General features: G+C 44.9%; 1 protein-coding gene across 3 annotated transcripts in view; it reads left to right on the top strand.

Annotated features, from left to right (window-relative positions):
• The first annotated feature begins 625 nt into the window (after nucleotides 1-625).
• The window catches only part of AMOTL1 (angiomotin like 1), a 120,280-nt gene continuing 106,251 nt past the window's right edge, over nucleotides 626-14,654 (top strand). For 2 of the 3 annotated variants that reach the window (XM_034758927.1, XM_034758924.1), the window contains exons 1-2: nucleotides 633-757; nucleotides 5,153-5,203. In XM_034758927.1, the coding sequence (XP_034614818.1) occupies nucleotides 664-757; nucleotides 5,153-5,203 (145 nt within the window). In that variant the 5' untranslated portion in view covers nucleotides 633-663. Of the gene's footprint in view, nucleotides 758-5,152; nucleotides 5,204-14,654 lie in introns of all 3 variants that reach the window. The other variant, XM_034758923.1, reaches the window with a different exon arrangement.

The raw sequence follows: 14,654 nt of genomic DNA, 5'->3' as shown, positions 1-14,654 counted from the left end.
GTTATGGCAGTCTCTAAGATACAGTTTATACAGCTACAGAACTGGTTGCCATCTTTTTTTACATTTTTTTTGTCTGAAAAAATGCCTGTTTGTCAATACCCAAACTGTTCATGAAACAGCGTCAGGTTCGAGACACCTGACTTAAAAAAATTTTGGTTAAAAAAGGTTTCAACTCTGTTGAACCAGAAAGTTTTGGTGTTTCAAGTTGTTCTGAAGTTTTAGTAAATTTACACTAAAAATGTTAAAAAAGGAAAAAAGTTAAAACTGAGACAAAACATTTCAATTGACCTGAACTGATTTTTTTTCCTTTCTTTCAGTTAATCACAATTTTTGAGACTTTAATTTCATCCCGATGTGTGAAGGAATGGGAAAAAAATTTTAAATGTCATAAATTTTCACAGGTCAGGAAAACAAATTCCCACTTACCCTTAGTTAAACCAACACCTAAACATCATCTGGAAACTGTACACCTCTTGCACCCCCATGTGTGGTGTGGGCACAATTTGGCCAATAGGATAGACCTAGAAATACTAGTTTCACTCTGATTCAGTGGTTAGCTGTTTGCAGATTTTGAAGCCTGGCAATTGCAATAATTCACAATAGGTTTTGGTTATTCCTCAGAAAGAACTCTGGGAGGCGTTACAAGCAACTCTCTGACACTATATGGGAAGCATGGACCTTGGTGACAACTGGAAGCTGGATGAAATCAACTGGCTGGCTCACAGTGGTATTTTTCACTTTGCTAGTGACAGAGGAGGTACGGTAGCTGTGCAGCTTTTAATCCGCCTAACCATTTAGTGTGCATCTCACTGTCTGTGCCCCAGACCCAAAAACGTTCCCAACAACAGTTTTGTGGAAACCAAAGTGTTTTGCTTCAGCAAAAATGTACCACCCAACTCTATTTATTTCCTTTTAGTGCTGGTGATAGCCAATCTTGGCACCTGTTACAGGTGTTGGGAATTGTCCAAGGTATTGCATGGCCTCTATCCCTACAAATGCTTTCAAATTATTGGACTTGTCCTTTGGCTTAGGCAGCAGGGGCTTATGCCACACAATGCACAGCCAACCTGTGGCACTCGTTGCCGGGGAATGTTGTGAAGGTCAAAACTGTAACTGGGTTTAAAAAAAGAATTAGATAAGTTCATGGAGGATACCTCCATCAATGACTATTAACCAAGATGGTCAGGGATGCAACCCCATGCTCTGGATGTCCCTAGCCTCATGATTGCCAGATGCTGGGACTGGACAACAGGGATTGATCAGTCGATAATTACCCTGTTCTGTTCATTCGCTTTGAAGCATCTGGCATTAGCCACTATCAGAAGACAGGATACAGGTTAGATGGACCATTGATCTTATCCAGTATGCCCGTTTTAGATCCATAGATCCTTGGTCCAGTCCCTGGAGACAATGACCACAACCACCAGAACATGTCTTGTTAACACTAGAGATTCTCTGATGCTATTCAGCCTTCTCTAGATATGGGGTATAGTGTGTGTTTGTACTGACGTGAATAAGGCTGTACTAATAAAAAGCTGATAAAATTGTCATTTCACTGCTTACCAAACTTGGATAGCACTTCACCTGCAGTGGCGCTAGGGCTTAAATTCAGCAGGAGCCCACTGGAGAAGAGCTTTGGAAAATATTTTCAAACCTGTGAGAGCTCCGCTGGAAGTGCCGGTGCCTCCCAGCACCCCCGAACTCCTGGGGGACTTAAGTCCAGAGCCCTGAATCGGGGGAGGGGACTCCAGGAAATAATCTTTGAGAATTTAAACCCTGACTGGTGCCATCCGGATCCTGCACTCCACCTTTGATAGACGGCATGTGCTGCATCAGGGGCGGTGTCAGTGAAGATTCTCCTGATTGTGGTCTACCTGAATGCACCAAATTGTGGGTCTAATGTACTTAAATATTTGCCCAAAAATGTAATTTCTTTTCCTCACAGTCCAATCCGGGAATTGCAGGGGGAAAGAAGGCTGTTTCACAATAGTCTGTTTCTTTAAAAGGGTGTGAAGTAAGGCTGGATAAGGCAACAGATAATCTAAGGTTCCTGGAGTAATTACTTTGTCCATTTTGAATATCTAGAAGAAAAAACATTATGTGGTCTTATCTCGATTCCCATTACTATTGATTTGTTGAACACTGTCCATGTGCTCAGGTCTGTGTTATTCTTTCATATTTATATTATTGTAGTTCCCAGAGCCCTGATCCTGTTTGTGCTTGGAGGCTGAACAAATAGTGGTAGACATGGTCACTGCCATCAATAATTTACATTCTAGGAAGACAGGCAAAATATAAGGGTAGAGAAGAAAGAGATGATCAGATATAATGATTAGATACATTTATATAATTTGTGTATGTGTGTGCCTGCATCGATCAATCTGTATTCCAATCTACTTTATAGTTTTGCAAATAAATATATTAGATCTGATGGGGAAAAAATTCTAAACATTTTTCAAAAAAATTATTGCATTTTTGGAATTTTGAAAAACATTGACATTTTCATGAAAATTTTTGAAAATAAAAAATTTCCCACCTGCTCTGAAACAAGCATTGTCTTAACAAACCCTCAGACACCTCCCACCATTGTCCCTCCACCTAATCATTAAATGTTGGCTGATTTCTTATAGGCACCACAGCATAGTCTTGCCTCAGCTAAGGTCAGGAAAGGAAGGATGGGCTTGTGGCTGAGACTGGCCTGGGACTCAGGAGATGTGGATTCATTTCTCAGCTCTGCCATAAACTTCCAGTGTGACTCTGGGCAAGTCACTTTGCTTCTTTGTTCTTCAGTTCCCCATCTGTTAAGTCGGGATGATTCACAGATAATAAGGCCAGAAGGTACCACTGTGATCCTCTAGTCTGACCTCCTGTAAAACACAGGCCATAGGACTTTCCTGTTTGAATTAGAGCAGTGGTCACCAACTGGTCGATTGTGATCAACTGGTTGATCCTAAAGGATCTCCTTGTCGATTGCAATCTCCGGTGGTGTAGTGGGGCTGCCGCTAAGGCAGTCTCCCTGCCTGCCCTGGGTCCACGCCGCTCCCGGAAGTGGCCAACGCAGCAGGGGAGTGGGGAGACAGGGGTCTCTCTCTGCGTGCTGCTCCTGCCTGCAAGCACTGCCCCCGCAGCTCCCATTGGCCAGGAACAGGGAGCTGTGGCCAATTGCAGGGGCAGTACCGGCAGAGAGGGGCAGCGCGCAGAGCCACGTGCCCCCTGCCCTCTAGAGGGTGTGTTGGCCCCTTCTGGGAGTGGCATGGGGACAGGGCAAGCAGGGAGCCTGCCTTAGTGGCAGCCACGCTGGACTGCCAACCAGGAGCCACCGGAGGTAAGTGCTGCCCGGTGGGAGGCCGCACCCCAACCCCCAGTCCTGAGCCCCCTCCCAGAGCCAGCAACCCATACCCCCTCCTGCATGCCAAACCCCCTCCTGCACCCCAAGCCCCAGTCCTGAGTCAGCACCCCAGCCCTGAGCCCCCTCCTGGAGCCAGCACCGCACACCCCCTCCTGCACCCCAACACTCTGCCCCAGCCCGAAGCGCACTCCTGCTCCAAAACCCCCTCCTGCATCCCTGCCCCAGGCTCAGCCCAAAGCCCCCTCCCACACTGCGAACTCCTCAGCCCCAGCCCAGAGCCTGCACTTCCCCCCCTCCCTCCCGAGCCCCTACCCCAGCCCGGTGAAAGTGAGTGAGGGTGGGGGAGATCAAGCAATGGGGGGAGGGGGTGGAGTGAGCAGAGCGAGGCTTTGGGGAAGGGGGGGCTCAGGGAAGGGGCAGGGTAGATCCTGGGTTGCCCTTAAATTCAAAAAGTGATCTTGCATGTAAAAAGGTTGGAGACCATTGAATTAGAGCATATCTTTTAGAAAAACATCCAGTAATGATTTTAAAATTGCCAGTGATGGAGTTTCCACCACAACTTTTGTAAATTTTTCCATTGGTTAATTAACCTCGCTACTGTTAAATATTTGCACCTTATTTCCAATCTGAATTTGTCTGGCTTCAGCATCCAGTCATTGGATCTACTTACAGGTTTGTCTGCTAGCCTGAAGAGCCCATTAACAAAGACAGTATAGTATAATAGTACTTCCTTACCTCACCGGGGTGCTGTGGGGATAAATTCACTGATGTATGCGAAGTGTCAAGATCCTTTGGTGAGGGTGACTTGCTAGTTTTCAAGTCCCCATGTCTTATCCTCAGTGTAGGATAGTCCCTAGTGATTTATTTTCTACTAGTGCCTTGTGAGAGTTTCTCCTGTGAGTGTTACAGGTGAAAATTCAGAGTTAAAGGGCTCGCTTGGTCTACTATTCAGGAGGAGGGAGAAAACTGGGCTGTAGCACTTCCTCTCCTCTCCATAGGTTGAAATGTACTCTGGCTACACAACATCCCTGTTTGATAGACAAGAGATTTTGGTATCAGGGAGATCAAATCCAGTGACTGAAGGGGAAAGAGTCTCTTTGGTTTGTTTATTATTTATTTGTCTCTGAGGATCTGGCCTTTTTCAGGTTTTTTTTTCTTTTTAAATAATTGAAAAACAAACAAAAATCTCATAGAGGGTAGGAGAGTTAATGCCGAATACGTTTGCCTGCTGTGGTTGCCTAGCAACCAGTGGGCAGGCAGGCCGGATGGCAAAGAGGGGCCTGCAGTAGCGAAGGGAGGTGTTTGTGTCCATTCAGGTGGGCACAGGATCGGCGCGCTCACTTCTGGAGCCTCTGCTCTGATTAATGATGCTTCTGGCCAATTTTGGACACTAAAAGAAACAGGAGATGGGAGTGGTGGGGTTTCTGAAAAGTCTGGAGGACACGGCAGAAAATGAGGTTCTTGTTTTGCATGTGCAGCCTGGGTGTCCCACCAAGGATCAGGATGGTGCAGTGCAGCCCCCTAGGACTCTGCCAACGCAAAGTGTATGGGTGCTGGAGGGACGACGAGGTTTCATTTTGCAGCAAGAATATGCTTTGGTTTTGGGGCTGAATTGACCCAAAGTTTCTCTGACAATTGCTAATTTCCAAACAGACATGCTGAGAAAAAGCACCACCTGGCAGAACTAGGGGCAAGCTAAGTAACGGCCTCGCTGCAGTGTTCCTAGAAGCAGTTTTATTTCTCTAACAATATACACCTATGAATCAGGCTGCTCTTTCCAGGCATTTATTCTTCTTCCTGCAGACAATGAGATTTCCGAAGGCGCACCGGCTCCATTCAGACTGGATCAGTTGGGTAAGTCCCATGCAGAGCATATATTCCTATGTTTTTTTCTCCTTTGCATCCTATACTGTAATTTGGATGAGAAGACTTAGTTAAAAAATAGGGAGGCTGCTGAGTGCAGTCTGCCGCATAAATGCATCATTACCAGTGGCTCCTTTCTGCGTTGCTTTTGAATGCACAGACCAGAGAGGTGGACACTGCTGGATACTAGAAGGTGTATTTAGTACCTTACCCAAGCAAATGTGATTCAGAATTGTATTTTGTGCCAAGAGCTTGCATCTTTCTGTTGCAGAAAGTGTAAATGCTCCAGCTTTTTGGAAGTGCAGTTAAAGTTTAACCCATGCCTGGCACCAGCACTTCTGTGAGCCCCTGTTCTGATGGTTAGTGCTATGATGAGCTCCAAAAACTTTGTCCTCCAGTATGCTATGTTCCTAGTGGGTAGAGCAGAGGGCTGGGAATCAGGACTAGAAATGTGTGAAGTCTGAGGAGTGAAGAGTCCAGCTCCCAGACTGAAATCAATACTTCACTTCATATGGGTTGGTTTTCGACAAACTTAGGGGAACATACAGTCAGCCCCTTGCTTGGGCTCAGTATCCCACCCACATTACGTTCAAGTGGGGAGCTGGGTGCTGATGTCCTGCCCTATCCCTGTTCAGTCTTATAGCTAGAAGTTTGTGCTGCAGAGGGCACTAGGTAGCTTCTTGGGGGCCAACCAGTGTAGGTGACTAGCTCAAATGGGCATAAAGGCATTTCTGGGGACTGGGAGACCATCTACCCAAATAATGCAACAGGGAGCAGCAAACAGACTGTTGCTGTTGGGTCTACTGAGCTGAGGCTGAAAGACACCCCCTAATTCTTTGCTTGGGGTTCTCCAGCACTTGCTTTCTAGGAGAGATGATCGATAATCTCTAGCAGGTTCATTAGGACAACCCTAGGCAATAAAGATCATGAGTCTTCTCTTAGCCCCAGCTCAGCAGGGCCGTGGCAGAAGTAGTCTGTTTCGTAGCCCTAGCTAGAAGTGCTGTATTGAGGCAGGAGAGAGGATGAGATGGACTACATGTTTCTCATCAGAAGATCCTCAACAGGTGGCCCATACCATCAGAGCCCCCTGAAGATATTGACCACCTGTTCCCCCGAGGAATGGGGAGAGGGCTTGGAGCTACAAGAGTGAGTGTGTGTGTGTGTGTGTGCGCGCACGTGTGTGTGTGGTGGTGTGTGTCATGCTGTCAAGACCACCTAACAAAATGAAAAATGAGGCAAGAGGCTCGCAGGTAGAGGTGTAATGTGCAGTAAAACAGCAAAGTGCAGTTATTCCAAGAGATCACTAAACATGTTCTATCTACGGGCCAGTGGCTTCTCAGAAAAGCTGGTGGCGTCACAGCCAGCCTGGAGTTCCCAGCCCGCTCCATTGTCACCTGACAGTCCTGCCTTACTGCCATTGAGCAAGATGGCTGTTCAGCAGCAGGTTGTTAGCATGGGAGAAGTGGAAGCTGAGGCACTCACAGCAAAAGCGGCTTATCCTGAGGAAGAGGTACGCTCTTTCCCCATATAACCCCTTGGTGCCAGTGGACCTAGAACAATGGCTTTCCCATTGCGCTTATGCTTCATACTAGTCATCCTAAATTAAGGTGGTTTTGGGTACGAGCCTTGTGCTGTTTGTCAACATTCTACACTGTGAGGGCTCTGGGACCAAGTGACATGATTCACGTTTCTAAACAATAGAGAGCAGACCTCTCTAAAACCAAACACTTTAATGATGTTCTCACAGAGGGAGATGGGCAGGATCTAATCTGAGATGCACTGATATTTCAGGACCACATTTGTTTGGGGTACGTCTTTCAACATTCTGTTTAGCTAGACATGCAGAAAGACTCTTCTCTTGTGGTTCCCCCCCAATCTTCCCCACTGCCTCACTGAGAGTCATGCACTTTTAAACTTGACCATTGGAGCAGAGCATCATGTCTCACAGAGGGCAACATCCTGTGTCCATAAGAACGTATGATTTCCCTCATTAAGTTCTGGTATCCCACCTTGAGGAATGGTCATCACATGAATATCGGTGGGAAGTGAATCTTTCTTCCCCACCACTCACAGTGCACCAACTGTTTTGTGCAATGTAGTTAGGGGGAAATGTCTTCCCTGACTCCTTCATTGATCATTTTATGCTCTGAAGCCTGAGATTTGAGTATTGCTGCAAACATACACTCCTTTTTCTGAAATACTGGATTTCTGGTACGGAGATTGGATTTTATGGAGATGCAACATCTTTTGGAGACAACATACAGGAACTGATAGATCACAAGCACCCTAAAGTAAAACATAGGGTTGTCCATAGGTAGAACTAAAATGAGAAACAAGGTGGGTGAGGTAATATCTTTCATTGAACCGATTTCAGGAGACCTGAAGAAGAGCTCTGTATAAGCTCAAAAGCTTGTCTCTCTCACCAACAGAAGTTGGTCCAATAAAAGCTGTTACCGCACCCACCTTTTCTCTTGAATATCCTGGCACCAACACAGCTACAACAACACTGCATAGAAGAAAAATGGTCATTTTATCATGTACACATCTCTACTGTGAACCTCTGTTGCCCAGAGTTTGGACTTCTTAATGCAATGCCTAAATGGAAACTATATTATCGTTAGATAGTTCTAAAAAGGGTTGATAAGCTGAAGCAGTTATTAAAACAACAAAGAGTCTGGTGGCACCTTAAAGACTAACAGATTTATTTGGGCATAAGCTTTCGTGAGTAAAAACCTCACTTCTTCGGATGCAACCGAAGAAGTGAGGTTTTTACTCACGAAAGCTTATGCCCAAATAAATCTGTTAGTCTTTAAGGTGCCACCAGACTCTTTGTTGTTTTTGTAGATACAGACTAACACGGCTACCCCCTGATACTTGAAGCAGTTATTCTAATTGATAACAGTCATGTAATTCCTTGGATTATAGGGAAACTCTTGTGAGCTCTGTCTGCTTGGTGTCAGGATTGAGATTATTCAAAAATAATCCATACTAGATGGGTGTCTAGTCTAGTGTTGAATATCTCTAGTGATGCAATATCAACAGCCTTCCTTTGGCTGCTTGTTCCATTGCCTAACTGATCTTATACATCTAAAATCTGCAAAGTACTTAAAATGTACTTGCCCTGCTGCAGATTCCAACTATTCCCTTCTGTGCTTTTCTTATTGATCCCTCACATCTTTACAGATGGGTCCACTCAGATGAGCATGCCCGTTTCTCGCAACCTTTCCACATAGATCTCACTTTCTAAACCTTTTGTCATTGTTCTTGCCCTTCCCTTGACCACATCCTCTCTAGTGATGCTGAACCTCAAAAGTTCTAAGGTCTGATTTGGTTAAATGAAACCGCGGAGAGTTTGGATGATCAACTAGCAAGATCTTTTGGACCTGCAAAACTAGGCTAACTGTGTCTTTGCCACAAGCTCTAAGCAAGGGATAGAGCATTATTGTGCTGCCCTGGGAATAGACCAGGAACTTTATTGTGACCTAGGACTCCCTGGTTCCATTTCTGCTCCGAGAAGGAAATAATCTGTGCCAGCCCTCTACCCATTGCAAATCACTTCCCCTGGTGTGCTAATACAACTGGCAAGTTGAGGGTGCTCCCACCCAGTCCCTGCTCCCCATCTGACCACTTGTGTGGGAAGGGGAGTAGCGGCTGTGTGGGAACATTCAACATACTATAGGCCAGAAATTATTCTTAAATGTAGTTTCGGTTGCACCCTACGTTTCCATTGTTCCTTCCAAACCTAGAGTAAGACAGAATCTCACATCTAAATTAGATAAAACCAGAACAGAGTATGAGACAACTGTGCAAAAATGAAAGAACAAGGAAAGATTAGAGCTTAGAAGAAGGAAAAGACTTTTCAGCAAGACATGTGTGAGAGAGAGAGAGAGAGAGCCTCATGGTCAGGTAGTGGGAGACAGTACAGAAGTGCTCCAAGCACTTTCATGAGATTCGTGTCCTTCCTGCTTCCTATATAGCTTGAAATATCATGAGAATGGTCTTTATGGTATTTTGGTTCTTTTGGCTTCCAGCATGAAACATAATAGAGGGGAAGAAAGTTTAACCAATGTTTCCCCCCACACCTCATAAAAGGTTTGGTTTGGATGACCAGTTCTGTCGTCCCTAGCAGTCATCAATGAGTCTGATTCTGCATGACAAAGGGCATCTCTTGAGACGAGCTTTGGACGTTCAATTTTCACAAGAGCATAGGAACTGAGGGTGATGAGAAACCTCAGGAGGTGTTCATCATCTGACACAATTGTGGCCTTATGTAGCTACTAGATGAGGTCGTTCTCATTCCCAAGTTAAAACAATTGTTAAGCAAGTACTGGAAGCATCGTTTTGACAGAGGTCCATAATGATTAGCCAAAAATGAACTCTTCTCTCTTCTCATTCATTCTGTCTCCTCTCCCAAAATTCAGGATTTCTGGACTTCTGATTTCGCCTGTGACTGTTGTGTTCCTTTTGTTCTTTAAATGATGAAAACAGAACATTTCACACTTGCTCTGCAGCCTAGCAGAAGAATGTTGTATTGTCTCCTTGGTGAGCTGTGAGGTGGAATTTTTGGTCTTGGAGAAAGGAAAGGCAAGGGAGAGATTGTTTCTTAAGCAGGGGCATCAGTTGATGCTTCCACAGCCACATCCTGCTTCTGAGTCACACCCAACTGGAAGTGTCACTAGAAATTGGTCTGTTCGCTGCTTTAGGATAAGATAGTTGAATATCAGGGCAAAGAGAGGCCAGATGAGGAAAAATGCGTGGGAAGAAAGAGCTCTCTCCCTACATGAGGGGATCAGAGAAATCTGTGATAGAGTAATGGAAATTTGATGAAAGTGGAAAAATAAAATGGGGGAGGGAGGGGGGTTGAGATGGAAAACCAACTCTCCCTGAATCCAGATCCGAATGCTTTTGTAAAAGACCTAATACATCTGTGGAAATTTAGAGGCTGTGCACCAGATTTCCTGATAGCTGAACACATGTGTGATTATCTAACTGTACTAGGGGAGGCATGCTACAACTACTGTAATTGCAGGAAATACAGTTTCTGTGGTACATTGTTCCTGTGCAACCATTGCATCTAGGTATCCAATCCCATTTCATTTTTAAAAAAAAAAACCCTAGCCTGTTTGTTCCCATTGCGTAGTAGCCACCAGCTGCTTTTTTTTCTTGTTGTTTTGACCTCATCTCTGCTGGAATGAATCCAGGAAGCTAGTGCTCCATTTAACGGAGTCCTCTGCCAGAAACAAAACAGGTCAAATTATTAGAGGAAAGAAAAATGAAAGCTCTTTGGCAAAATTGGAAAAACAGATGTGCAGAGATGACTTTGCTCTCTGTAGTTGCAAAGCTGCCCATTAAATGCACAGTGGAGGAGAGCTGATAAATATGTACAGCCGTCACCATAGTGAAAATCTTGCAGTGGCTATTAATTTAGTGCAATAATATATTTCTTTTAATGCTCACCAAGTTTTTGAGTTTACTGGCCATCTGGTAGCTAGATTGTTTAAACACCTTTTGCAGATGCAATTATAGAACTACTGCTTGAAGAGCACAAGTGGATGTGCCTCTGTTCATAATTTAAAACATTCCAGAGAAGCCGATGACTGATAAAATAATATCTGCTGAAACAAGCCGTGTATCTGGGATAAATGAAGTTAGTGACTAATCAGAACAGATAGCATTCTGTCCATCTGGCAGGACAGGAGACATGGTAAGGGGGCTTTTTTTAATGGATCTTTGTTACTTACTCTAATGAAACTTCTTCTTTATAGATGGTATTCTAATTCCACGTTTTGGTTCATGCTGTTGTCCGAGCATCTTACCATGACTATTTTGGTTGTTCCTATCTTAGGCTGGCTGTACATACAGTATAGCGGAGGGTAATGCTAGCAGGGCTGTAAGTCGTGGGCTGCCTGGCCTAACATAAGAAGTGGCAGTCCCAATCAAGAAATAAAATGGGGTGCAGGCATCTGGGGTTGTCAAAGTGTCAGCTGGAATGGGATAAGTGTTTGTTTGCATTTGGAGTCGATGTGGTTACATGCATGGGTGGTTTCAAATGTAATGAGCATCAATACCAGGCTGAACTTACTGTTCAGAACGGCCGAGTCCACGGGAGTTCAGTGATCTGCAGCCTGGGTGTAATAAACATCACAGGCCTATATAGTAAAAGGGAGTCACTAAGAGAGAGCTGACTGGGGACTCCAGATGACCCAGGAGGTTGGTAACGACTCAGTGCAGAAGGGTCACTAGAAATGGGTGGAAAAATTTGTCACATTTTGGGGAATGTTTGCCCCCTTCCCCCCCCCAAACTAAAGCAGAAATGCGTGGGAAATCTGGGGATGTTTTTTTTTCTCTCTCTCTCATAGATTAGAGAGCCTTCCATTTTTAGATTGCTGGTCTTAAATCTGTCCAGGGCCCTTGTTAGCAATAGGTGGCTGGGCATGGGCTTATGGGAAATGAGACGATATCGTCAGTCCAGTTCATAGTGGACTGTTGTCTACATGACCATAATAGGCAACCTCAGCAGAGAGGCCACAGACTGAGTGGGCATGGGAACTGAAATACCCTCTTGCCTCATTAAGGGTTACATTCTAACTCCATTAGACAAGTGGTGTGAGGAAGCTTGAGCTACTGCTGGCCTGTACCAGACCCATTATCTACTAGAGAACTTTAGTCTCCAATCTTGCACCCTTCACGACCACTAAATTCATTGTGAAGTCAAAACAGAATTGAACAAGAGAAGGACTTTGAAAAGCACTGGCAAATATGTCTCCAAAAATACAGGGTCTGGGGGAAAAGAGAAACAAAGGTACATAGGCAGAAAGAGACCATCATCCTCAGAAATTCAACACAATCCAGATCATGCACTGTGTGTTGAAGGGGCTATAGAAAGATGGATTAGGACTCGGAGATAATCCTCTTTGAAGGCACCTGTAAGGATAGGCTAAAACACCAAACCAAACCCTTCTAAACACTGGCTCGGAGGAGTCTCTGGCTAATGTAACCAGACTCAGTTAAATCCCACAAATCTAGTTTTATTCAGCTTGTATAAAATTCAATACAGGATCAAGGTAACTAAAGAAAAATTCATCCTATTTCATCAAACCAAATTAAGTGGCAAAGGGCAGCACTTATATTACCCTTTTTAAATTGGCTTTGAGAGAGACCCTCCTTTTGACCTACAGAGATTATGAATAGGCACATTACAAGCCAAGGCCAAATTCTGCCCTCATTTACAGGCAAGTAACTCCACTGATTGCAGTGGGCTCATAGAATTATAAATGAAAGAAGCATTTGCCTCCGTGGGGTGGGTAGTTTATTTCTCCAGAGAGATTAAGTGACTCGCCCAGGATCACACAGAAATCCTGTAGCAGAGCAAGGAATTGAATACTTTCCAAATCCCCGGTTCATGCCTAACCACTGAACCATCCTTCCTCTCCTTACAAATGTGTATATGGGACATGATCCATTGCACCCCACCACTTTGTCTCTTGAGTTCTCATTTACAATGGTGTGTAGCCTGAGCGTAGCTCTTGACTTCAGTGGAATCATTCTGAATTTATGCCACTGTACTATGAGGCTGATCCTGCATCTTTGAAAGTAGTGGGAGCTGCTGTGTGCTCAGCTCTTTTAAAAATCATGCTGCTTACCTAAATGCATAAATAGGGATATAGGAGGCTAACTTCAGACACTCGTTTTTGAAAATCTTGGCCCACATATATTAAGATAGCACCCAAAGGCCGCAATCCAGATAGCAGCTCTAGTCTATTAGGTGCTGTACAAGGAACAGGAAGGATCCCTTCTGCCATGCCGCCTACAAGATATGCAAATGCAGAGAACAATTCTATACTAAATGGTACCATAGAATATAGGCACAGGCCAGAGCTGAGTAATCCAATGATTTTGTTATTGTTGCCTTCTTCCTTCCTCATTGTCCCCCCAAACCTACTAGTTTGTTACTGTCTTTGTGTCCTGTCCAAGTTACAGGGCAGGGACTCCAGGACAGATTATGTGATGGGCTCCCCAGTGGAAATTAGAGCAGCACCTAGGACTCCTGTAATTTACAGCAACCTTACCCAGGTAGCCTATGGAATGCACTACAGCCTAGAGGAGCCCAGAATTCCCATAGTGTTTATCACTATAGAGATTCTCCCCTCTCAGCCCCATCTCTAGCACACACCCCATTCTCCTGTAGCCTGTAGCAGTGCCTCTGTGGCCCCTCTACACAATCAGAGTAGCACATAGGAACAAGGGCTGAGCCCAGGATCAGCCCCTTTGTCTTCTATGTGGGTTTGTAAAGCACCTTGCAAATTCCAGGCATTGTAGAAGTAACTACTAGGATAGAGCTAATCCTGCAGTCACTGGAGGGTTTGCTTGAGTAAAGGTAGCCGGAGCAATGAAATAGAGAAATCTAGAGGTATGTCTGCGCTTTGAGCTGGGGGTGTGATTCCCAGCTCGAGGAGACATACCCATGCTAGCTCTGATCAAGCTAGCGTGCTAAACGTACAACGTAGCCATGTGAGTGGTGGGAGGGGCTAGCCACCCCGAATATGGACCCATGCTGGCATATGGGTCCATACTCGGGGTAGCTAGCTCCTCTTGACGTGACAGCTACACTCTATTTTTAGCAGGCTAGCATGATCAGAGCTAGCCATGGGTATGTCTCCTCAAGCTGGAACTTGTGCCCCCAGCTCAAAGTAGACATGCCTTAGCATTGTGTTGTCTCTCCTGATGAGAGACAAAAGAAGGAACTATCCAGTCATATCATAGGAAATGTTGGCGCCAGGAAATAAAGCAAAGGCACAGCATTAAGTACAGGTACATGGCACAAAGGGGGTATGCCTGCCTGAACCCATGCCTCAGAAAGCTGAGTGCGTGCACCCCTTTGTACAGTGCTTAGAGATCCTCTGATGAAAGGCACTAAGCACAAAATAATCTCACACATACCCACATGAGCCACCCACATACCGGTAGTTCTCCCACTTCGCAATCAGACTCCACAGCAGAATGGCTTGCTTAGGTAGGGTTGGTGAGGTTAAATCATGAATAATTCCAGCCATAATGAGAATGCATCCTGTGGAACTGGTGTGCTGAATGGCAAAGAACCACTGTGTGCTGACAAATTTCCTGTTTTCCTGTTTCTACAGTACTGCTGTCCAGCACAGTCAATAAATCCACTGCTTGACATGAAGGAATATGTACAGTAAGCGATTTATGGGAAAACGAGTGGGGAGGCAGCTGTGCAGCAGGGAGAAGGGCCTGGATTTAATAACAGTAATGTTATTTATACTGCTCCCGCACATCTGCACACTCGGGATGCTGCTTAACAAGACAATGAAAGTGCAAATATACTAACAAAATGCAAATCCTTCACTCAAATTCTAACTGGTGTGAGAGGATTTCCTAACAGAGAGCAAGAATGGTCTTGCTTAGGGTATGGGACTGGGGC

Source organism: Trachemys scripta, chromosome 1, assembly GCF_013100865.1.
Source record: "Trachemys scripta elegans isolate TJP31775 chromosome 1, CAS_Tse_1.0, whole genome shotgun sequence".
NCBI classification, from domain to species: Eukaryota; Metazoa; Chordata; order Testudines; family Emydidae; genus Trachemys; species Trachemys scripta.
This window is presented reverse-complemented; position numbering and strand designations above follow the sequence as displayed.